Raw genomic sequence first — 24,491 nt, forward strand, 5'->3', positions numbered from 1 at the left:
AATTCCCTCAAAGACTCCCCAAGGATGGAGCGTACCATTGTGGAGGGAGGGAGGTGGGTATGTTCTGGTGGGGTAGGAAAATGGGTCTAAAGAGGCCCAAGGTTTCCTTGGAAATGAACTGTGCGCTTGAAATCTGCGTCACAATGTAGTGATGGCAGAGGCCCTAAAACCCTCAGTTTCCTTCTGTTCTCCTTTCCTTCCCTCCCATCCTACCTCAAGTTTATTTGCTAGCTATGCAGTATTTTTTTTTAATGAACTCGGGATTTGTGAAAGGTATCTCTATAGCTTTCCTCTCCCTAAGGGATTTTTAGAAATAGTTTCAGCTGCTCTGAGAGGACCAGGTCCAAATAAGCACAGACTGTCCAGCCCCACTGGTCTAGCTCTCTGGTCTACCTAAGGAAAAAGTCAGTTCTACACTTAAGGTAAGAAGGTGGCTGATCACAATGTGGAACTTGAGCCAAGTCATAGAATTTGAGACTGAGGGATAGAAAGCAAAACAACAGCAGTGTTCAAACAATCCTAGGCATAACCAGGGCCATTGTCCAAAGGACAGATGCTTTGGGAACACTAAGAGATGACAAGTGACCTCAAGCAGAAGTTAATCAAACAGGAACCATTTGCTTCACTTCCCCAAGCTCAGTCTATAACAGAAATCAACCAAGTTTATCAGTAAAGGCTAAATGGCCTTGTGGACCATGTGGGGTCTCTATTGTAACTCCTGCACTCTACTATTTTAACGAAAGCAGCCGCAGTTAACAAACAAAAGGTTGGTCAGATATGACTCGTGAACCATAGTTTGCCAGCCCTTGATCTAGAAGAATCGTCACACTTTAGAGCCTAAAGAATCTAGATAAATCCTACCATTCTCAGATGGGAAAGCTGGGAGCCAGTGAGGGCCATGACTCACCCAGGGTCAAAGACCACGTGGATGTCTCCCTACCCTTAACTTCTGGTAGCTTCCTCAATGTTCTTTGATAGATTTAAGAAACAGATGGTTAAGCAAGTAGATCCCAGAGGCTATATCTAAGACCTCTTTCCCCAGTCTTCTTTCATGTTTGGAGGGGCCACTCTGAAGGCAGGATCCAATGGGACACAGCTCTCCTGGAATCAGGAAAAAGAGGTTTTCTAAGCCATTTCTGTTTTGCCAGGTGTTCCCTCAGAATCAGGCCATCTTCCTGTGTTCTGGCCCTACCATGAACAAACTGGGGCATGGGGCAAGTCATTTCTCTCTTGGCTTCAACTTACTGATCTGCAATAGGGCAAGACTGAACTAAAATGCCCCCCAAATCTCTTCTGGCTGTAATGTCCTGTGACTTAATTCCTGGCCATGAAACAAGCTAACGAGTCTGTCCTTCGTTGCTGAAGATAAAGCACCCGAGAGTTATTTGTCTGGTGTCTCCAGAAGGAGATACATTCTTCCTTAAGATTTCCTAAGTCATCTTTGCAAGGTGGCTGAGGCTTTTCTTAAAGAAGCCATTAATTTTATTTAGAAGACTGGTTCATACCTTGTCAGAGGGGCGAGCCTTATTTTTGTTTATAAGATACTGAACTATGCCTCCTTTTATCCTATATAGTCTATTTTTTTTTCTCTTTAAAAAATTGTTAATGGAAGCCGGGCATGGTGGCTCACACCTGTAATCCCAGCACTTTGGGAGGCTGAGGTGGGTGAATTGCTTGAGCTGAGGAGTTCGAGACCAGCCTGGGAAACATGGCAAAACCCCATCTCTACAGAAAAATACAAAAATTAGCCAGGTGTGGTAGCACGCACCTGTAGTCTCAGCTACTCAGGAGGCTGAAGTGGGAGTATCACTCAAGCCCGGGAGGCAGAAGTTGCAGCCAGCCAAGATTGTGTCACTGCACTCCAGGCTGGGCAACAGAGCAAGGCCCTGTCTCAAAAAAATAATGTTAATGAACTTTATTTTTAGAGCTGTTTTAGACTCACAGCAAGATTTAGAGAAAGGTACAGAGGTTTCCCATATACTCCCTGGCCTGACATATACATTATCAACATCCCCCACCAGAGCGGTGTGTTTATTACAATTGATAAACCTCCAGTGACACATCATTATCACCTACAGACCATAGTTTACATTAGAGATCACTCTTGGTGTTGTGCATTTTATGAATTTGGACAAATAAATGTATAATGGCATGCATCCACTATTATAGGATCACAACCCTAAGTAACCTTTGCACTTTTCATCCTCCCCTCTAACTCCTGGCAACCACAGATCTTTTTACTGTCTCCATAGTTTTGCCTTTTCCAGAATGTCATATATTTGGAATCATACATTATGTAGCCTTTCGAGATTGGCTTCTTTTATATAGTAGTATGCGTTTCCTCCATGTCTTTTCATGGCTTGATAGCTCATTTTTTAGTGCTGAATAATATTCCATTGTCTAGATGTACCAGTTTGTTTATCCATTCACCTACTGAATGGTATCTTGGTTGCTTCCAAGTTGTGGCACTCATGAACAAAGCTGATATTCACATGGATGTGCAGGTTTTTGTGTGGACATAAATTTTCCACACCTTTGGTTAAATACCGAGGAGGGTGACTCTCAGATCTTCTCATAAGAGTATGTTTATTTTTGTAAGAAACCACCAAACTTTCCTCTCAAAGTGGCTGTGTCATTTTGCATTCCCACCAAACAATGAATGAGAGTTCCCATTGCCCCATATTCTCACCAGCACTATTTTACTTTTTATTTTTTAATAAAAGTAAATTAGGCCTATGATTATGGAAAAAACAGCTCAAACAGGGCAAAATCATGTACAATAAAAAATAAATCTCCCTCTCATCCTGAACTTCTAGGACCCAGACCCCCAGTTTCCTTCCCCAGAGGCATCTTCTGTGCCCAATTCATTGTATCTCCCTCCTGAAATTACCTATGCAAATATAAGCAAATATTTGCTTGTGTATAATCCTCCCCTTCTTTTATTCACAAAAGAGAGCATGTTATACACATCGTACCTTACACACAGCTTTTAATGAAATCAGTGGTTTCTACATATAGGTTTGTAAGACTCTCAAGACAGCTCTGAAGGTTATCAAACACATAAGCTATTCTGACATCACAGCTCAGAATCATTCCACTTGACAGAAGTGAAGAAAACTGGTAGCCCAGATCATCACTGGACCACTGAGCTAACTCTCCTCCTCAGATCTCATCAGTTCCCCAGAGAAAGAAAGATGCTGCACCCTGCCTGGCCTAGGAGTCTTGGCCCACAGTGTAGAACCCATTGCAGTGTTATTTTCACCATTTATTCAAGTGATCCACTTAGAAAGCTAGAGGCTGGAGTGTCTTCTCATAGCCTCTTAGAATTTTCACTGAGTTAATCCACATTCTCTCCTTTACTATCCCATTCCTGTTTTTATGGCTATGTCTCCTAGGTATGCCTACCAGAATATGACATCTAGTTTCTTTTTGGAGCTTCTTGGCTGTTCCTTCCTATACGACAATTATTCATACCTTTCTAAAAATAAGACGTTTTATCTAGAATGTTTTGGGGAGTCCCACCTAGTGTTAGAGGACTGTGCTTCAAGATTCTGGAGGGACTTTGAGATCTGAAGATTCCTGACTCCTTGGAGTCAGAAGACTGCAATCTCTCTTTCTCTGGGCAAGCGCTTGTCCACTAATCTCCGATCTTTACTATTGACAAGTATTATACTTGGCTCTAGAATTTCAGAAACAAACTGTCTAGAGACCTAAGCAAGCAAATATTTGTTTTTAACTCTTCCAAAAGTGTGCTGTGGAGTAACACAACCAAGGAATGGAAAGAGCCCAGGAGGGAGGCATGAAGATGGAAAAATACGTTTCCAGTTGTTATTTATTGTCATTTCTCTAGATTTCTAATCTCTTTCTACTCCATCTAAGTTCCCAGCAGTCCTTGCCAAGATGATCCCTGTGCAGATAATTCGTTATGTGTTGAGCTGCATAATACACATTTTTGCCTGTGTTTGGAAGGGTATTACTACAACTCTTCTACATGTAAGAAAGGTGAGTTACAAGGGATGAGCCATGGCTGAACTCTGTATGTCACACCAAAAGTAGAATCGAAAACGCAAAATGATGACAAAAGGAGATTCCAAAATATGAGAGATAAAGAAAATGCGGACGCAACAAATGCCAGCAAAATAGAGAAAAGTGCTGTTACCTTGGGACACTGAGGCAGAACAGGGTGATCTATCAAAGACCACACAGTCCAGCAACCCTGGGAGCCTGATCTTCAGTTCTGTGTCACAAGATTTGTTTGCTCCATAACATCAGATCCCCTCTTAGAGACGTAAGAGCCCTTCAGCTCTAAAAATGGATTTCAGAAGTACATTTATACACCTGTGGCATAATGATGTTTTGATTAGATCACCAGGGTGCAATGAAGGTCTGAGGGCTGACTGTCTGAGTTCTATTTTTTTTTCTGTTTTATGAATGAGAAATATCTTCATTTTCCAGAGCAGCCAATTCTATAAGAAATGAATGCATTGCATTGCCCACTGGGGTTAGGCATATACCAAAAGCCCCCCAAATGCTCATATTTTTAGCACTAATAATCTCACTCCTGGGGATTTACTGTAAGTAAGTGACCCCAAATACAGAAGAACAGTTTGTGTGTGAAGATGTTCATTGCAACATTTTCTTTTCCTTTTAAATAATTAAAAGCACTAAGTCCAATAACAAAAAATGATTACATCAAGGAAGGGGACATGTACTTCACAGAATATTATGCAACCTTTAAAAATGATGGTTATGAGACCAGGCATAGGAGCTCACACCTGTAATCCCAGCACTTTGGGAGGCCAAGGCAGGAGGATCACTTGAGGCCAGGAATTTGAGACTAGCCTAGCCAACATACTGAGATCCCCATTTCTACAAAAGTTAAAAAATTGCCTGGCTGTGGTGGCATATACCTGTAGTCTCAGCTAGTCAGGAGGCTGAGGCAGGAGGATCCCTTGAACCCAGGAGTTCAAGCCTGCAGTGAGCCAGTTGTGCCACTGCACTCCAGCCTGGGCGATAGAGCAAGACCCTGTCTGTCTCTCTCTCTCAAAAAAAAAAAAAAAAAAAAAGACTAGGCAATGATTTGGAAAATACCTATTATATAATAAGAAAAAAAGAAATATGGCATGAACTTGGAATTACAACAATGTAAACTGTAAATGGAAAGAAATATACCAAAATGAAAATGGTTGTGCTAGGTTGGGCGGGATTATGGGTAACTTTTAAAATATTTCCAGATTTCCTGTTGTGTCATTATACAACGTTGGGAATTCTAAAAAATAATCTGTGTTTTAAAACAAAATGGAAATGACCCTCTTTTCATTAAATAGTACAGAAAGATTTTGCTTAACTTTCAGGAAAGGTATTCCCTGGGACGATTTCAGTGAAAGTATCAGAAACATTTGACCCAGAAGAGAAACATTCCGTGGCCTATCAAGACTTGCATAGAGAAATTACTAGCTTCGTAAGTATTTTCCAACTTTCCTTTCTGTAAAGCATTCTTTGTTCTAACACTGAGTTGCAGAGTGTAGAGCTGGTCTTCAGGTGGTTCACGCTGGTACCATTGTACCAGTTGTTCAAACAGTGAAATGTACATTTACTGGTCGGTAAATGGAAGCTGTCCTGAGCACCTCCACCAGTGCCACCACTTCTTCATTGCCCAGGCCTCTCCCCTGGGGCCCTTGGACCACCCCATGGTCTTGCACCTGGAGGCGTGGCACCTGGCCTGGCATGGCAGAGGACATGCACAAGCTGGCTCCAGCCATACCATAACCATTGTTTTATGAGCTATTAACACAGTTTTAAATGGACAGATAAATATCACAAAGTTTTAAAATAAATTATTTCCACAGAATGAAAGAGAAAAAATTTAAAGATGTTGTTTTCCTTTTTTATATTCAAATTTGCATAAATTTTCATACTAGTCTGGCTTTTAAAAAAATGTCTAGAAGAAGAATTACATCTGAATATCTGTTACTTATTTTTTCCCATTTTCAAAAATGTTGGCATGAACAATAGTTTCCCATCGTTTAGGTTATTGTGAGCGAGTGCACACATGTGAGCAAGCATGAAAGGAAAGGGTCTTTCCATTCTGCAGCCACAGATGTTAGCCCTGGAAGGACTCTCAGAGCGTGTCCAGCCAATATAGCTCAAAGTTCAGTTTTAAAGGAAAAAATATTAGCCTTAAATATGTCTTAGAAGTCGAGGTGGAGGCTGGGCATGGTGGCTCACGTCCGTAATCCTAGCACTTTGGGAGGATGAGGCGGGCGGATTACTTGAGATCAGGAGTTTGAAACCAGCCTAGCCAACATGGTGACACCCCATCTCTACTAAAAATACAAAAAATTTAGCCAGGCGTGGTGGCACGCACCTGTAATCCCAGCTACTCAGGAGGCTGAGGCAGGAGAATCGCTTGAACCCAGGAGGTGGAGGTTGCAGTGACCCAAGATCATGCCACTGCACTCCAGCCCAGGCAACAGAGTGAGACTCTGCCTAGAGAAAAAAAAAAATAAGAAGTAGAGATAGAGAGACATTTTTTTTTTAAAGCTGAAGTCTTATTCCATGACAATGTCTCTCAATTTGAAATTATATCACTATTAGAACTGGTAACATGTAAAAAATATATCATGAAAATGATTTTACAGATGGTGCAAAGATAGCTAATGCTTCTGACTGCACAGCCAGCCAGTACATGACAATGCTAGATAGAATCTATGGCTGCTGTGTCACAGAGTTTGCTCTGCCCCTTTGCCATGTCACCTCTGCCCTGTGGGCCAGCTGGCAGTGACTTGCCCTCTCATCTCGGACCTGCTTTCAAATGTGCCAGCATGGATGTTTTCAGTACATTGAAGATAGCAACATCAATGTGGTCCTACTTCCAGGGAACCCCTGAAGAACTTCATGTGGCTTTACTGAGCAATGGTCACTTAGCACTACTTTCCCCAAACTTGACTTTGAGTGTGAGTGTCACAAAAGCCCCCTCCAGTTACAGGCCTTATGCCCTGGTCTTCAGAGATCAGATTAGAGACTTGATCTCAGTCCTGGGGGAACCAGTGAGGGGATGAAGCATTCTTACAGTTTCTGGGAGATTTGTAATCCAGAAGGGATGCACCAGAACTCCCTTGCAACCATTAGAGTAGAGTTAGGAAAATAGAGACAACTGACTTTCTTCAAGGTCCTCTTAGCAGCCTTTGTGGGGGCAGTCCCAGCTCAGGCCCTAAGAAGTCTCCCAGGGTCCATTTTCTACCCAGTTAGATCCTGTTAAAAGCTAGATAGAGCATTATTTTTTTTCTGCCCCATTTGATTTGTAGAAAATGTGAAAAAAAATTGTTTTTTACTTGTTATTAAATCTGTTCTCCTCCACAGTTTAAAGATGTATTTGGCACATCTGTTTATGGACAGACTGTAATTCTTACTGTAAGGTAAGTTTGTTATGGACTACTTTGGAGGCAGATGTGTGTCTGTCTAACTTCCAAGCTTGTCTTGAGGCCTGCATGTAACATTAAGGCCCTCTGTGGCAAGTCACAAGAGGAGAGGGTCAGTCTCAGTCTGAGCACAGCAAAGGGGACTGTGTGCCTTGGCCCTGCCTCTGATGTCACCCCAACTCTGGGCAGGGCATGGCCTGGGGAAGGCAAGACTCTGCCTGTGATTGGCTATGCAACAACTTGTGCACATGGTCCAGGACATCATCTGGATCTCTTTGTTTGTCTTGATCCCATGGCTGCAAACCATACCTAGTCAATCTCTGGAATGTGCATTCCAGCGGGCCAGGGGGAGACTGAATGGCCCGTGATCATCTCTTCCCTCATATGGCAAGAGTGAGGGGGACAAGAACACCCAAATCACACACCTGGCTACAGAAGGGTCAGTGGTGAGCTTTCTGCAGTGAGAACAAGCACTTACTGAGCACTTCAATATATAATGGCAAGTGCTGGGTGCTATTTAGGGAAACAAAGAGGCAGAAGATTGTCAAGAAATTAGCAATTGCATCTCAGCCTCCTCTGGAGCATATTAATACACACGTACTTAGGCTGAGGAAAGAATGCTCTAAGACAGATGAAGTTAGGTAGGAAAAGCAGCCCTCGTGTAGCAATGCACTATTTACATCTTAAGTCTTACTATTGTATTCATCCTTATAAGCCATATCAAATCCTTTGTGGAGGCCAGGCATGGTGGCTCACATCTGTAATCCTAGCACTTTGGAAGACTGAAATGGGAGGATCACTTGAGGCCAGGAGTTCAAGAGCAGCCTGAGCAACATAATGACACTACATCTCTACAAAAAAAAAAAATCTTTTTTTTTTTTGAGATGGAAACTCACTCCTGTCATGCAGGCTGGAGTGCATTGGTGTGGTCTCGGCTCACTGCAACCTCCACCTCCCACGTTCACGCGATTCTCTTTCCTCACCTCCCAAGTAGCTGGGATTACAGGTGTGCGCCACTACGCCTAGCCTAATTTTTGTATTTTTAGTAGAGATGGGGTTTCACCATGTTGGCCAGGCTGGTCTCAAACTCCTGACCTCGTGAGCCACCCTCCTTGGCCTCCCAAAGTGCTGTGATTACAGGCATGAGCCACCACTCCCAGCCTAAAAAAAACTTTTAAAAATCTTTTGTGGATGAGAGAGAGAGAGAGAGTATGTGTATGGAATTTCAGAGAGGTATTTTAAAAGTGATGGATTTCTAGCTTGGTCTTGAATGAGGGGCAAGTCTGGTTGGCAGTGAAGAGGCACAGTTTGCATGGTGGGAAGCTGGCAGCAAGCAGACAGGCTGGGCCCAAACGCAGTGGCTCTGAAGCTGGAGGTGTGCAGCGGACAGCTGCTGGAGGGCTATGAATTGTTTCTGGGAATTAGGTTTGGTTTAGTGGACAATAGCCAGTTCATGTGTAGCGGATGACTGGATACAAACAGGAACGGTGAAATTGGAATGGAGTTAGCTAAGCCTGTACTTGAATCCTGGCCTTGGCACTTCGTACCTGAGTGACCAGCCAGGTGTTCTAACCTCTCAGAACCTTTGTCACTGCGTCTGTATAATTGGGATAATCTGATCAACTTCCCTGGAGCCTTGTGAGGAGTAACTGAGATAACATTTGGAAGATTCCCTGTATGCAGTGCCTGGCACGTAGTTGATTTCGACATCATCTGTTTCCTTTCTAGAATATGGGACCCTGCAGTGTGATGGAGAGCTGGTCCCACAAGATCATTTGGGGGATCCCCAAAACTGTGGCACTCCTTTGATTCTTAAGGAGTTACTAAAAGGGAGCCAAGCGTGTTTGGAGGCAAACCTTCACCTGTGAGCTCAGAGGCATGGAGGGAACTACTTCCCCCACCTCGGGGGCCATTTTGCAAGGGCAAATGCACCTGGGGCTCACCTAGAAAGGCATTTCTTAGGTTCCAGCCCAAAATTGTCTCTCCACTCTGACTCCCCAAGCTCTTTCAGCCCAAAATTGTCTCTCCCCTCTGACTCCCCAAGCTCTTTCCTACTATACAAATGTTGGAATTGGAAGGATCCTCAGAATTTCTCTCTTTAAAACCTCTCTTTGGACAGAGGAAGAAACTCAGGTTGGAGAAGCTGACTGGTCTTGGGCCACAAGGGTCTGGACCTCCTGTCTTAACTCCAAGCCTAGTGCCCTCGTCATTTATACTCAGGTGTGCAGTGGCTCCAGTATTCCCTTTAACCGTTTCACAGGTGTAAAGTCTTGCCTCTCCTGAATGAGGGTATAAACCAACAGGTTCTTTTAATGAATAAATTATGGATGGCATTTGCTTTCCTAGCCCCAGTGCAAAGCTATGCCATATATTTTAACCAATATAGAATAATTTTTATCAAGTACACCTTTCTCACTGCCCTATTACATTCCACTGCCACTCCCCGCACCCCCCCCCACCAAATCCCATCATGAATGAATTATGGTAGAAAATATTAAATTACAATGCTGAAGCCCATTTCATTTTTTGGACTCCCTTTTGAGATGATTGTGCCTAAAAATGGAATTTGGTTCATGTTTTGGATTTTTCTTGATTGTTCTGAGGACCCAAGGTGGCTGCAAACATTGCCTAAATAGGTTGGCTATATTTTCAGCCTTCTGCATTTATTCGAAAGTCAAAATGAAATTTTAGCTGGGCATGGTGGCGTGTGCCTGTGGTCCCAGCTGCTTGGGAGACTGAGGCGGCAGGATAAGCTGAGCCCAGGAGGTCAAGGCTGCAGTAAGACGTGATCTCACTACCACACTCCAGCCTGGTGACAGAGCAAGACCCTGTCTCAAAGAAAAAAAAAAAAGTCAAAAAGGAGTATAGAAAAAAACATTTAGACAACAAAAATATATCCTGAGGCTTAAAAGCACAGAGTGACAAATCAGATAGTGAATACGTTTTTAAAAGTCCTTTTTCCCCCTGTCTCAGTGATTGTATCACTTGATTCATTTGGAGAATGAAATAATTAAACTTGGTACAGCTGTGCTTAGGGCTCCAAACTGCAGTGCTGATTAGAGAGAGAGACAGTGACAATGTCTTGCTCATGGCAGGCACTTGATATTGCTGGTAGGATTTGCTCATGTTTCCCGCAGCCCCGGCCCTCTTTGTTTCAGTTCTCCTCTGGGTCATGTGTGTCCAGGCCCAATCATGTTCCCACTTTGAAACTGCCTGCTGACTTCCTGGTCCTTTCTGGGAGTGATCCAGGCTCTCTGTGGCTGGTTACTGCTTTCTCCATGCAGAGGGAGGGACACATGCCCCTCTCTCTCTCTCAAAGAACCAGTCTGAGATTTAACAGCTCAGCGAGACCTACTCTTGCCGTCCTACAGAAAGTGACAATTTCCCATTTCAGGTGTTACTTGTTCTAATTCTGGTTAGCTCTAGGCTCCTAGATCCTTAAAATGATGATTCACAATTTTTCCAAAAATGATTATCCACAATTTTCCTAAGTTTTCTCCAACAGAACATTGTTTTCACCGTAGGTTTCCTCTGAATACACATCAAATAGAGACCTCCAAGCCTGTACATTGCCATCTTTTTGCAGCCCCTGGCCTCCATGTGTGGGTCCCAATTGTAGGGACAGGACAGTGGGTCAGGACTAGGGCTGGGAGATTCAGGAGTCTGGGAGATTAGAAAACTTATTTGTTGATTCTTCAGTTCAATTCATTAAGTGACAGATTCATCTCATTTTTAGCACACCTTGGTCACCAAGATCTGAAATGCGTGCTGATGACAAGGTTGTTAATGTAACAATAGTAACAATTTTGACAGAAACCACAAGTGACAATGAGAGGACTGTGGCTGCTAAAATTAGTGAAGCAACTGGAAATAACTCAAGCAACATTCTACACTATGATCGTAAGTATTGTATAATTTTATTCAAAGTTTACCTGAAGACCTACCTACCTTTTTTGTAAACCTTTTCATTATATGTGAAAAGGAGACAAGAACTGTGTCACTGAACTGACAACTGTCTCTAAATTTCTTTTTAACCAATTCTTCTTCCCTTTTCTTGTTCGCTTGCCCTCTGCTTCTTTCCAACCATCTCCCAAGTCATCAAACTGACCAGTGTGTTCCTCTCTAGGAAGGTATAAATGACCAGACAAACCACTGCTGGGCAGGGAAAGAAAAAGGAGAAACAACAGGGCTTTATATCAAGTTAAAGCTTTCCAAATTATTACAGGAAATTTTACCTATGGCTGGGTGTGGTGGCTCACGCCTGTAATCCCAACACTTTGGAAGGCCGAGACAGGCGGATTCCTTGAGCCCAGGAGTTTGAGACCAGCCTGGGCAACAGGGCAAAATTCCATCTCTACAAAAAATTAGCCAGGTGTGGTGGTGCAGGTCTGTGGTCTCAGCTACTTGGGAGGCTGAGGTGGGAGGATTGCATAAGCCCAGGAAGTTGAGGCTGCAGTGAGCTGAGAGCACGACACCACACTCCAGCCTGAGCAATAGAGCAAGACCAAGCATTACCTGTACTATTTTCCCCTTTAGACTGACACACGAACCCACCATGTAGCTGTAGCAATTTGCGTTTGCTGTGTTACAACGGTACTGGCCAAAAACAACCACCATTTATTTATTGCAACCCTAGAATTCTATGGGTCTGAATTTGGACTGGGCTCAAGTGGATAGTGTGCTGATCTGGGCCAGGCTTAATTGATCTCTGCTGGGCTCACTTAAGCATCTGCCATTAGCTGCTGGGTCAGCTAAATGGTTTGTCTCTGCTCCACGTGGTCTCTTATCCTCAGCAGACCCATCCAAAGGATTTCAAGAGCAGCAAGAGGGTAAGATTCAATGCACAAATATTTCTCAAGTCTCTGCTCACATCACAGTTACAACTGTCCAGTTGGCTAAAGCAATTCACATGACCAAGCACAGTGTGAAAGGGCCCTGCCAAAGGGGTACAGAAAGGTGTGAGTAAATTGATGTCATGACTGCAGTCAACCCACCACAACAGTCATCAGAATTTCCTCACCCCAGAGGTGACCCTTTGGGGCCAGTCCCGGGAAGAGGTGTTTGCAGCTGGTTCTCAGTCCTGGTTGCCAAATCCAGAATCCTCTGTTGAGCCACGACTTATTTGACTTTTCTATAGCATTTGACACTAGTATCCTTCCCTTCTAGATGTTCCCTTCTTCCTGGGCCCGCATACACCATTCTCCTAATCGCCTTCGTGCCTCCCTCATCCTTCTTTTTGCTCCTTCTGAGACTCCTTTTTTCATCTCTTAAATGTTTGCTTTTTCGTTTGTTCATTTGTTTGACAGGGTCTCACACTGTTGCCCAGGCTGGAGTCCAGTGGGATTATCTTGGCTCACCACAACCTCCAACTCCCGGGTTCAAGCGATTCTCCCGCCTCAGCTTCTTGAGTAGCTGGGATTATAGGCGTGTGCCACCATGCCTGGCTAATTTTTGTATTTTCAGTAGAGACAGTTTTCACCATTTTGGCCGGGCTGGTCTCAAACTCCTGACCTCAGGTGATCTGCCCGCCTTGGCCTCCCAAGGTGCTGGGATTACAGGTGTGAGCCACCATACCTGGCCAGAAAACACTTTTTCCTGTTCTCTGGCTTAAGTGGCAAAGATAAATTGTTTTCTTTGCCCAAAATTGTAGAATCTCTTGCTCTAGGCTTTTAATCAGAGGCATTTTCATGTGGCAGGTGATGAAGGAGGCTCAGTTACAGTTTGGGATGTTTAGTAGAGAGGAGCCATATGACTCTACCTACTCCTATTCTCTCCCCCAATCCATTCTCAGACTCATCTTTTTTTTTTTTTTTCTTCCCAAGACGGAGTCTTGCTCTGTCACCCAAAGCTGGAGTGCAATGGCACGATCTCGGCTCACTGCAACCTCTGCCTCCTAGGTTCAAGCAATTATCCTGCCTCGGCCTCCTGAGTAGCTGGGATTACAGGCACATGCCACCACACCCAGCTAATTTTTGTATTTTTAGCAGAGATGGGGTTTCACCATGTTGGTCAGGCTGGTCTCAAACTCCTGACCTCGTGATCCACCAGCCTCGGCCTCCCAAAGTGCTGAGATTACAGACATGAGCCACCATGCGCAGCCCAGACTCATCTTTTAACCCTAATGCCTTCCAACCCATTTTTATTTCTTTATTTATTTTTATTTATATTTTGAGACAAGGTCTCACTCTCGCTCAAGTTGGAGTGCAGTGGCATGATCATGGCTCACTGTAACCTTGAACTTCTGGGCTCAAGTGATCCTCCCACTCCAGCCTCCTGAGTAGCTGGGACTACAGGAGCTTGCTAACTTTTAATTTTTTTCACTGTGTTGCCCAGGCTGGTCTTGAACTCCTAGACTCAAACGATACTCCTGCCTTGGTCTTCTAAAGTGCTAGGATTACAGTTGTGAGCCACTGCACCTGGCCCCAAAACTTATTAAAAGGCAAAGTATAACAGCAATGGGGTGGGGTAATTTTCACAAATTACCTTATCCGTATTGTCATGCTGAATATATTTTTAAATTATTTGTGCTTCTCAGGGACCTCTCGGTGTGATTATTATGGCTGTAATCAGACTGCGGATGACTGCCTCAATGGTTTAGCATGCGATTGCAAATCTGACCTGCAAAGACCTAACCCACAGAGCCCTTTCTGCGTTGGTAAGTATTTCACCTGCTTCTAAATGTTCTTCACAACATCACTTTCTCTTCTTTTGCAACATACAAAATTCACTGCTTAAGTTTCCACATGCATTTCAGAGTCCGAGTGATGTGACTTGACTTTAGTCATATGGACCATGGCTGAGACCTTTGCTAGCCCATATCTAGCTTCACAGGGGGCACATCATGTGTGGAGTCAATAAGCATCTCATTTTACCTAGAAAAAGCAATGTGAAAAACACTGTCATGTTGTCACATGTGACTTTGGGGTTAAAGAGATTGTTTCTGAAAATTACCCAGAAATCATTCTGTTTTGAAGCTTCCAGTCTCAAGTGTCCTGAGGCCTGCAACGCAGAGCACAAGCAATGCTTAATAAAGAAGAACGGTGGGGCCCCTGAGTGTGCATGTATGCCGGGCTATGAGGAAGATGCTAATCAGAACTGCCAAAAGTAAGAAAAATCACTTTGTTTTTGTCTTGCCACAGCTGGAGCTAGGCAAAGAAGAGAGACCTTACAACACGTATATAGGTGTTGAGTCAGGAAGTTGGTAAGCTCGCATAGGTTGGTAGAGACAGAGCATCTTCATCATCGTCATTGTTAATAGTTTTTTTTTTTTTTTTGAGACAGAGTCTCACTCTGTCCCCCAGGCTACACTGCAATGGTGCAATCTCGGCTCACTGCAACCTCCACCCCCCAGGTTCAAGCGATTCTCCTGCCTCAGCCTCCCGAGTAGCTGGGATTACAGGTGCCTGACACCGTGTCCAGCTAATTTTTGTATTTTTAGTGGAGACGGGGTTTCACCATCTTGGCCAGGCTGGTCTTGAACTCCTGACCTCGTGATCCACCTGCTTCGGCCTCCCAAAGTGCTGGGATTACAGGCGTGAGCCACCGCACCCAGCATCATCAATAGTTTTTGAGCATTCTCTATGCTCCAGGAAACACACTAGGTAATACCTATCGCACAGCAACACCTAATTAAGACATTAGGAATGTCTTAATTTCCCATTTTCAGGTGAGGAAACTGAAACTGAATGTAAATAACATCCTCCAGCTCACAGGGCAGCAAATAAGTGGCAGAGCCATGTGGCGTCACAGCCTGAGAGGATCCCACTACCCTCCATACCTCTTGGGTTCAGCTTTGCCTGAACTGCAGAATCTTCCTGAAGCCTGGAGGGTGGAGTGTTCAGTCAGTAGCAAATGAGCCTGCATGGGATTGCGTACCCCCCTCACCTTTCCAGAACCCCATGGAAAGTGGTCTCCTGGAAGAATGAGAGTGTAAGGAAGGCAAAAGAAAGAGGAAAAAAGCAAGGGAGGACAGAATAAAAGGAAGATGGAAAGGAAGAGGTGGAGATTGGGGTGGGAACTCTGACATGCTCCCCACAGGGGCTCTTTAACACTGTTTCCTATCGCTCACTGTATTTCAGGTGTGCATTTGGCTACAGCGGACTCGACTGTAAGGACAGTGAGTATGAAAGCCTTGCTATTATAAACAACTTATTAAACATTTGAGAAATCAATAGTGACCCCATTCAACATCCTGCCCAATCCTTCAAAGTCTCTGTCCTCTTTCATAAAGAGAGAGACCATCTGCCTCCAGTTTGCCTTCTGGGTCCTGCCATGCCATGCCCACCCTTAGGTTATGAACAGCAGCCCCTCTGCCATAGAAAATAACAGAACTCAGCACCAGGAGTGGGCTGGCACCTCTGGACTTGCTTGAGACCAGAGAAGGGCGTCTTAGCATTATATTGATTTCCTACATTAGCTAACATATGCATTATCTGCTGCTACTAGAGATAAAAGACCAGTACATTCCAAAAATTCTGGTGGTTGTAGAAGAGCAGACCCAGAAACCAGACATTTAAATACTCAAATCCTTTTGTCTCAGAGCTATTTACTGGTTTGGGATATTTTGCTGCAAATTCAAATTCTGTACCCTCCCATGCCCCACCCCCACCAGATTAAGACAATACTAACTTTAAATTTTCACTATTTTATATTCTAAAATTTACATAATGAACTAGAGATCAGTCTTCCAAGATGAAGGAAATATTACTGTCAGCCTTCCTGCCAGCCATGAAGATAGTGATGAGTGACATTCTCCATTTCTACTGTATTTTATTGCAAGGAATAATTTGCTAAGTCTTTCTTCAGGGCTTTCCATTTCCACACCTATAAAATGAGAAGTTTGGACCAGATAAACTTTGAGGTCTTTCCCAAATTTGCTAGTCTATGGCCCCATGAATCCACATTAAAGGTGGCATTTGTGGAAGCCGTATAGCGGAAAGAGACAAAGAGGTCTAGAGCAGTGCTGTGCAACAGAAACATTATGTGGGCTACACATTTCATTTGAAATTTTAGAAATTTCAAGTAAATTGTTAGAAGTAAAAAGAAACAGATGAGGTTGATTTTAAGAACATATTTTATTTAACGCATATATCCAAAATATCATTTCAACACGGAATCAATAAAAAAAGATAAACCAATTATCTCACATTTTTTTCACAGGAAGTGTTTGCAATCTGGTGTGTCTGTTACACTGTGTCTCATAGCCGCAGTGAAGTGTCAATAGTGCCAACCAGGGCAGAGATAGGAGAGGAGAATGGGTGATAATGAATGTCTAGACTCTTCCCTCATTGATGTTATTATCCAGCCATTAGCTGGCTCCTCTAGCAGTGACATTTAACTCCAACCTAGTTTCCTTAGCTTATCAGTAAGGTGAGGTATGGAGGGCAGGCAAAGGCAGCAGAGGTAAGGAGGGAGGTGTGGCCCTCAGTTGATACTCCACTCCCCACAAAGTCCAGGAAGACCCTGCCACCATCCTTTGTATTTACAGTCTTTTGTCTGGCAAGGCTGCCCTTTCCAATTGAGTCCTGAAGACACAGTTTAGGAAGTATGAGGAGGGAATGCTAAAGGAAATAGGCCAACTACCCAACCTGGCCTGGAGGGTTGGAGACCAGAACCTGATCATCTTCACAGCTAGGAGTCCCTGGGAATACACGAACCTGTGCAGAAGACAGCTGGGGGCCGGCTTGTTGGAAACTGTTCTTATTTTTTTCTCCCTTTCAGAATTTCAGCTGATCCTCACTATTGTGGGCACCATCGCTGGCATTGTCATTCTCAGCATGATAATTGCATTGATCGTCACAGCAAGGTATGGGATGAAAGTGTCCTTTTTAAATTTTTTTTTTATAGAGAGATGGGGGTCTCACTATGTTGCCAATATTGGTCTCGAACTCCTGTACTCAAGCCATCCTCCCACCTCTGCCTCCCAAAGTGCTGGGATTACAGGCATGAGCCACCACACCTGCCAGAAGTGGCCTTTTCCTGCGGCACAGCACCACCAGCATGACACTCTCTAGTTTCCAAACATACTCATCCTTTCCTGGGCAAGAGAAGGGAGATAAGGAGAGGCCTTTCTAATACCACTGACTTTTTTTCCTTACCTTAATTTTCTTCTTATTATATAAGCAATAGCATGATCATGGAAGAAAATAGAGAAGTGGGTAAAGGGGCGGAATTTAAAAATCACTCACAAAACCCACCACGCTGAGGCAACTAACATTTTGAGATATAACCTTCCAGATTTATTTATATCTTTTAAAATAATATTATATACATAATTTTGTATCTTTCGTGTTTTTAAAATTTTGGATTGAGGTTTTTTTTTGGTTTAACACCATAAGATGACATAGCAACCATTTCCTTATGTCACTAAAAATTCTTTGTTAATGTAATAGTATTTAACTCCACTGAAGTTGTCAAATACAATTTTCATTGGGTCACTTCCCTGTCCAGGACTCTGCTACAAATGGTCTAAAATCAACCTCAACTAAACCCCCTGTTTTGTTTTGTTTTTTAACTTTTTTTAAGAAAGGTTATCTCGTTAGCCGGGCATGGTGGTGGCACCCCTGTAATCCTGCTACTCAGGAGGCTGAGGCAGGAGAATCCCTTGAACTGGGAGGCAGAGGTCGCGGTGAGCCAAGATTGCCCCACTGCACTCCAGCCTGGGTGACAGAGCAAGACCCTGTCTCACACACACACACACACACACACACACACACACACACACGTGTTATCTCTGCATGGCTATTTCTCAGCTTGGTGCCTTAAGGTCTCTTCTCTTAAGGAAGGGGCAGTAGAGTTCATTCATTCAACAAATATTTAGATAGACTAAAGGTCCCCCCATTAATAGGGAGGCAAATGCTGTGATCTCTTTCCCATTCTAAATGTGCCAAGTGGGGATCCACTTTGATTTTTTAAAGCTACTGTTTTCTAACATTTAGTTCATATCTTATATTTTGGCAAAATAGGTAGTTTTCCACTATAATGTGAGAGGATAAACAGATTTTAGTTTCCTAAAATATTTTGTTCTTGTTTTTTTTTTTGTTTTGTTTTGTTTTGAGACAGAGTCTTGGTCTGTCACCCAGGCTGGAGTGCAGTGGCATGATCTTGGCCCACTGCAACCTCCACCTCCCAGGTTTAAGCGATTCTTCCACCTCGGCTTCCCGAGTAGCTGGGACTAGAGGCACGTGCCACTGTGCCTGGTTAATTTTTGTATTTTTAATGGAGACGAGGTTTCACCATGTTAGCCAGGCTGGTCTCGAACTCCTGGCCTCAAGTGATCTGCCCACCACGGCCTCCCAAAGTGCTGGGATTACAGAGGTGAGCCACCGAGGCTGGCCTCCTTTCAAGTCTTTGAACTTGTTTTACTCATTTTACCCACCATTCTTAGATGTTGACTTTGCTTGAATGAAATGCTGTATCTCAAATTATTTTCTATTATGAGCAAAATATGAATGAGGCCAGTGGAATTAGATGGTTGTGTTGGATCAGCATTGAAGTCCAGGTTTTGTAACTACTCAGAGCTCATGACCTTAAACTTAGGGAACCTACACTGAATAAAATAATGAAGTGTTTTATTTCATTATTAGTGGGGCATCAAGTCTGCAACTTATTCTTTCATAAAAAAAACTGTTGGCCGGGCGCGGTGGCTCAAGCCTGTAATCCTAGCACTTTGGGAGGCCGAGGTGGGCGGATCACGAGGTCAGGAGTTCAAGACCATCCTGGCCAATGTAGTGAAACCCTGTCTCTACTAAAAATACAAAAAAATTAGCCAGGCGTGGTGGCGGGCGCCTGTAGTCCCAGCTACTCGGGAGGCTGAGGCAGGAGAATGGCGTGAACCCGGGAGGCAGAGCTTGCAGTGAGCCGAGATGGTGCCACTGCACTCCAGCCTGGGGGACAGAGCCAGACTCTGACTCAAAAAAAAAAACAAAAAACAAAAAACAAAAAACTGTTGTTAGTGTTCTTTGGTTATGCAACTTATTCTTAATTGGTTCAGAAATGTTAATAATTGGGGAATCTGGGTGATAGGTGTGTGAGAACACTGTAATATATGAATTTTATAACTTACAAATAAATGTGAAATTATTTCAGAATTTAAAAATATTTTTAAAAAGAACATTAACATTTACTTCAAGAAACTTTCTGCCATTGTCAAATCCTAATTCCTCTTACTGATTACAGATCAAATAACAAAAAGAAGGATATTGAAGAAGAGAACTTGATTGACGAAGACTTTCAAAATCTAAAACTGCAGCCGACAGGCTTCACCAATCTTGGAGCAGAAGGGAGCATCTTTCCTAAGGTCAGGATAGCGGCCTCCAGAGACAGCCAGATGCAAAATCCCTATGCAAGCCAGAGCAACATGCCCCGCCCTGACTATTAGGTGAGTCAATGGGCTTTTTCTCCTGCTTTTGGGAGTGAATGCACCAGGGCAGAGCAGAGACCTGGTTGCTGGATCTTCAATCCTTCGCTGCCCTGCAGGCTTTCTTTTTCTTTTTCTTAATTGAAAGAGAGAGAGAGATCAAAAAGGAAGTTCCCTGCTGTTGTAACTCTGAGCATCTATGTGACTTCAGACACATCACTTAATTTCCCTGGCCTTTGATTTTCTCATCTGTAAAAAGGGCAGCTTAATTTAGATACCCCTAAGGTCCCTTTAGATTACCAACTTCCACGAATACGACTCCAGAGATTATGATGACACTTCTCAGGCTGTTTAAAGACCTAGGTCCTCAGCCAGGACCAGGGAAGGACGTTGGATGTAAACATAGTTCTGTGGGATCCTTTTCACCAGGCTGTGTAAAGGCAATTCTTTCTTTCCCTGCCACTTGATCTCAAGGCAACTCAATATATATATATATATTAGTTCTATTTGTTGTTGTTGTTGTTTTGAGACAGGGTCTCACTCTGTCACCCAGACTCGAGTCCAGTGGTACGATCTTGGCTCACTGCAGCCTCAACCTCCTGGGCTTAAGTGATCCTCCTACCTCAGCCTCCCAAGTAGCTGGGACTACAGGCACATGCTGCTATGCCTGGCTAACTTTGGTATTTTTTGTAGAGGTTGGTCTCAAATTCCTAAGCTCAAGTGATCCTCCCGCCTCATCCTCCCAAAGTGCTGGGATTACAGGCATGAGCCACTGAACTGGGCATCAGTCCACTTCTAAAGAGATGAAATGGAGCTTAGCTTGTTGGCTCATCCCATACTCCTAGCACTTTGGGAGTCTGAAGCAGGAGAATTGCTTGAGCCCAAGAGTTCGAGACCAGCCTGGGCAAATAATGAGACCCCCATCTTTACAAAAAATAATAATAATAAAAGATAGCTTTTAAAAAAAGGAGATAAGGCTACTTAGGCTGGCGATACTTTATTTCTCTAGGGAGAACTTTCAAGGACAATAGCTTGTACCCACTGGGTTTGTATTGGATAATCATAGCTGGCACTGCTTAGTGTGATTGAATGAAATGTTGAAAGGAGGAAGCCTGTAAGAGACTTTTGGAGGAAGAGTGACAGGAGACTGAGATGGAAAGAAAGAAGATGGTAAAGGAAGAGGAGAAAGGGAGCTGGGGAAGAGATGGAGAATGGAAGAGACGTGAGAGAAATGATAGGGAGAATATGGGATAAAGCTGAAGAAGACAAATAATGTTAATGAAAGTAATGTTAATAATTTACAGATCTAAATAATCGCATATGTTTCTGTTGGAGTGTTTTCTAAGAGTATTATCTCTCCCTCTCTGTTTCTGTCTAGAATCATAAGAATGTGGAACCCACCATGGGCCCCAACCAATGTACAAGCTATTATTTAGAGCGTTTAGAAAGACTGATGGAGAAGGGAGCACCAGTAAAGATCTGGCCTCCGGGGTTTTTCTTCCATCTGACATCTGCCAGCCTCTCTGAATGGAAGTTGTGAATGTTTGCAATGAATCCAGCTCGCTTGCTAAATAAGAGTCTATGACATTAAATGTAGTAGATGCTATTAGCGCTTATCAGAGAGGTGGTTTTCTTCAATCAGTACAAAGTACTGAGACAATGGTTAGGGTTGTTTTTTTAATTTTTTTCCTGGTAGGGCAACAAGAATCATTTCCAATCTAGAGGAAAGCTCCCCAGCATTGCTTGCTCCTGGGCAAACATTGCTCTTGAGCTAAGTGACCTAATTCCCCTGGGAGACATATGCATCAACTGTGGAGGTCCGAGGGGATGAGAAGAGATACCCGCCATCTTTCAAGGGTCACAAGCTCACTCTCTGACAAGTCAGAGAAGGGATACTGCTTCTATCCCTCCAATGGAGGGATTCTGGCAACCTTTGAACAGCCCAGAGCTTGCAACCTAGCCTCACCCAAGAAGACTGGAAAGAGACATATCTCTCAGCTTTTTCAGGAGGCGTGCCTGGGAATCCAGGAAATTTTTGATGCTAATTAGAAGGCCTGGACTAAAAATGTCCACTATGGGGTGCACTCTACAGTTTTTGAAATGCTACGAGGCAGAAGGGGCAGAGAGTAAAAAACATGACCGGGTAGAAGGAAGACAGGCAAAGGAAACTGGGCAGGGAGGATCAACTAGAGAGGAGGCACCTGAGATCCACCTTCTTCCTTAGGTCCCCTCCTCCATCAGCAAAGGAGCACTTCTCTAATCATGCCCTCCCGAAGACTGGCTGGGAGAAGGTTTAAAAACAAAAAGCCCAGGAGTAAGAGCCTTAGGTCAGTTTGAAATTGGAAACATGCGGTCCAGCAAAGGGTGCGAGAGGGAGCTTGTGCTCAGGAGTCCAGCCGTCCAGCCTCAGGGTGTAGGCTCCTGAGGTGTGCCACTGGGGCCTCAGCCTTCCCTGGTGACAGAGGCTCAGCTGTGGCCACCAACACACAACCACACACACACACAACCACACACACACACAACCACACACACACAAATGGGGGCAACCACATCCAGCACAAGCTTTTACAAATGTTTTTTATTTCTAATGCCTTGTCCTCTTTAAAGTTATTTTATTTGTTATTATTATTTGTTCTTGACTGTTAATTGTCAATGGTAATACAATAAAGTGCCTTTGTTAGATGGTGTCCTTTCTTGTGTCTGGGGGTTTTTTTTTTTTTCTTTTTATTTTTATTTTTTGAGACACGGTCTCGCTCTGTCACCCAGGCTGGAGTGCAGTAGTGTGAACATGGCTCACTGTAGCCTCAAAATCCTGGGTTCAAACAATCCTCCCATATCAGCCTCCTGAGTAGGTGGGGCTACAGGAGTGTGCTATCATGCCCAGCTAATTTTTTTTTTTTTTTTGGTAGAGACAGGGTCTCACTATGTTGCCCAAGCTGAGTTTGGGGGTTTTGATGATGCACACAGCAGTTAGTCTCATTTTAAATAGCAAACGTGACACATGGTAAATGGGAGTGATTGATATCTGCAATTCTTATTAGGGGTTATTGGATTACCCAAGATAACGTTCTACCGCATAGTAGACATTTGCTTCCTTCATGCACATCCCACTCCTACCCCATGATGACGAGCATTTTGGGTGGGGCTGATCCTGCTCCCAGCTACAGAGGTTGGCCCTGGTTGGCTCAAGCCAATCAGTGAAATCCCATGCCTCCTTGCCACAATAATTGTCCTAAAAGTGAACATGTGGCATAAGTGGATACAATTAGAATAAAGCCTAAACTTTGGTAGGAAGTTTGGAGAAAGAGAAACTTTCTTCTTCTGGAAAGTGGGCTTGAGGGTGTGAGGTCTTGAACTGCTTCTGTTTTGCTGGGGACAAAGCTGACACACACAGAGGAGAAGAGCTGAGAGAACCAGAGAGAAATGGACCTGGCATGTTGATCAAACCATACCTGAAGCCTCTGGAATTGCCTCTGCTACAAGGCCAGTTTGAATAGTTTTTTTCCTGTTATTTGCAGTCAAAAAATCCTCACTGATAACACTTATGTTTCTTCTTGTATTCTCATGGCTAAATGGTGGATCACATACAAGAAACATACTCTTATGAGCTATTAATGCCCACACTAAAGACATTAGCCATAAACCAATCAGTTAACAGCAGCAGAGTTAATGCAGGCAGCATTTACAATTGGCTGGCCACTGTAATTTGTCATCACAGACTTTATTTCTGACCTGCACATTACCCCCTTTATATATAAATATGGTTCTGGATTCAGTACTAGCAGAAGGCTATTGGAACCTTATTTCTAAAGAGGCCTTTCCCCCTTCCTGATCCCGCTTTGAACCAGAGCATGCCAACTCCTGTCACTTCTCAATGGTCCTGAGCCATACTAATTTTGGGCTTCCTGGGCCATTCTTCAAAGACTTCCATTGCTATTGTTTGAATAAAAATAATCTCCTAAACATGTATATGTATAATGTTTATGAAAATGGCTTTTGTATTTGCATTCAAAAAGTTCTTTTTGGGCTGGGCGCGGTGGCTCAAGCCTGTAATCCCAGCACCTTGGGAGGCCGAGGCGGGCGGATCACGAGGTCAGGAGATCGAGACCATCCTGGCTAACACGGTGAAACCCCATCTCTACTAAAAAAATACAAAAAATTAGCCGGGCGCGGTGGCAGGTGCCTGTAGTCCCAGCTACTCGGGAGGCTGAGGCAGGAGAATGGCGTGAACCCAGGAGGCGGAGCTTGCAGTGAGCCGAGATTGCGCCACTGCACTCCAGCCTGGGGGAGAGAGAGCAAGACTCCGTCCCAAAAAAAAAAAAAAAAAGTTCTTTTTGATTGTTGTGCAACATGACCTATAATTCATTTGTTTCTGCTTGCTGGTACCATTGCAAAGGTTTTCTACTAATTGTCCTGCCATCTTGGAGGGCTGTCAGAGTGAACTTTCTACGATGCATATCTGATTGTGACACTCCCTTGCTTAAGCTTTCAGGGGTCGTCCACTGAGAAATAGAGCTCATAGAATAAAGTCAGACTCCTGGTGGCATGGCACTCCTAGACATCCGGTTACTGCCGCTGATTGTGCTGGCTTTGCCTCATGCCCCTCCCCACGGTGCATTAACACTTTGGCCATACCTGCTGTTTCCTAAACATACCACCTTTTTAATTAATTTTTTTTTTTTTTTTTTTTTGAGATAAGGTCTGGCTCTGTT

General features: G+C 43.7%; 1 protein-coding gene across 1 annotated transcript in view; it reads left to right on the forward strand.

The window, feature by feature from the left end:
* MUC13 (mucin 13, cell surface associated) overlaps positions 1–22,292 on the forward strand; it is a 29,497-nt gene extending 7,205 nt beyond the window's left edge. Inside the window, exons 3-12 of the mRNA XM_032149950.2 lie at positions 3,880–4,002; positions 5,355–5,461; positions 7,363–7,418; positions 11,158–11,321; positions 13,957–14,076; positions 14,396–14,525; positions 15,500–15,537; positions 17,142–17,226; positions 19,599–19,800; positions 21,158–22,292. Of these exons, the coding sequence (XP_032005841.1) occupies positions 3,880–4,002; positions 5,355–5,461; positions 7,363–7,418; positions 11,158–11,321; positions 13,957–14,076; positions 14,396–14,525; positions 15,500–15,537; positions 17,142–17,226; positions 19,599–19,800 (1,025 nt within the window). The 3' untranslated portion in view covers positions 21,158–22,292. The remainder of the gene's footprint in view (positions 1–3,879; positions 4,003–5,354; positions 5,462–7,362; positions 7,419–11,157; positions 11,322–13,956; positions 14,077–14,395; positions 14,526–15,499; positions 15,538–17,141; positions 17,227–19,598; positions 19,801–21,157) is intronic.
* The last annotated feature ends 2,199 nt before the right edge of the window (positions 22,293–24,491 follow it).

This window comes from Hylobates moloch, unplaced genomic scaffold (assembly GCF_009828535.3).
Source record: "Hylobates moloch isolate HMO894 unplaced genomic scaffold, HMol_V3 SCAFFOLD_4, whole genome shotgun sequence".
NCBI classification, from domain to species: Eukaryota; Metazoa; Chordata; class Mammalia; order Primates; family Hylobatidae; genus Hylobates; species Hylobates moloch.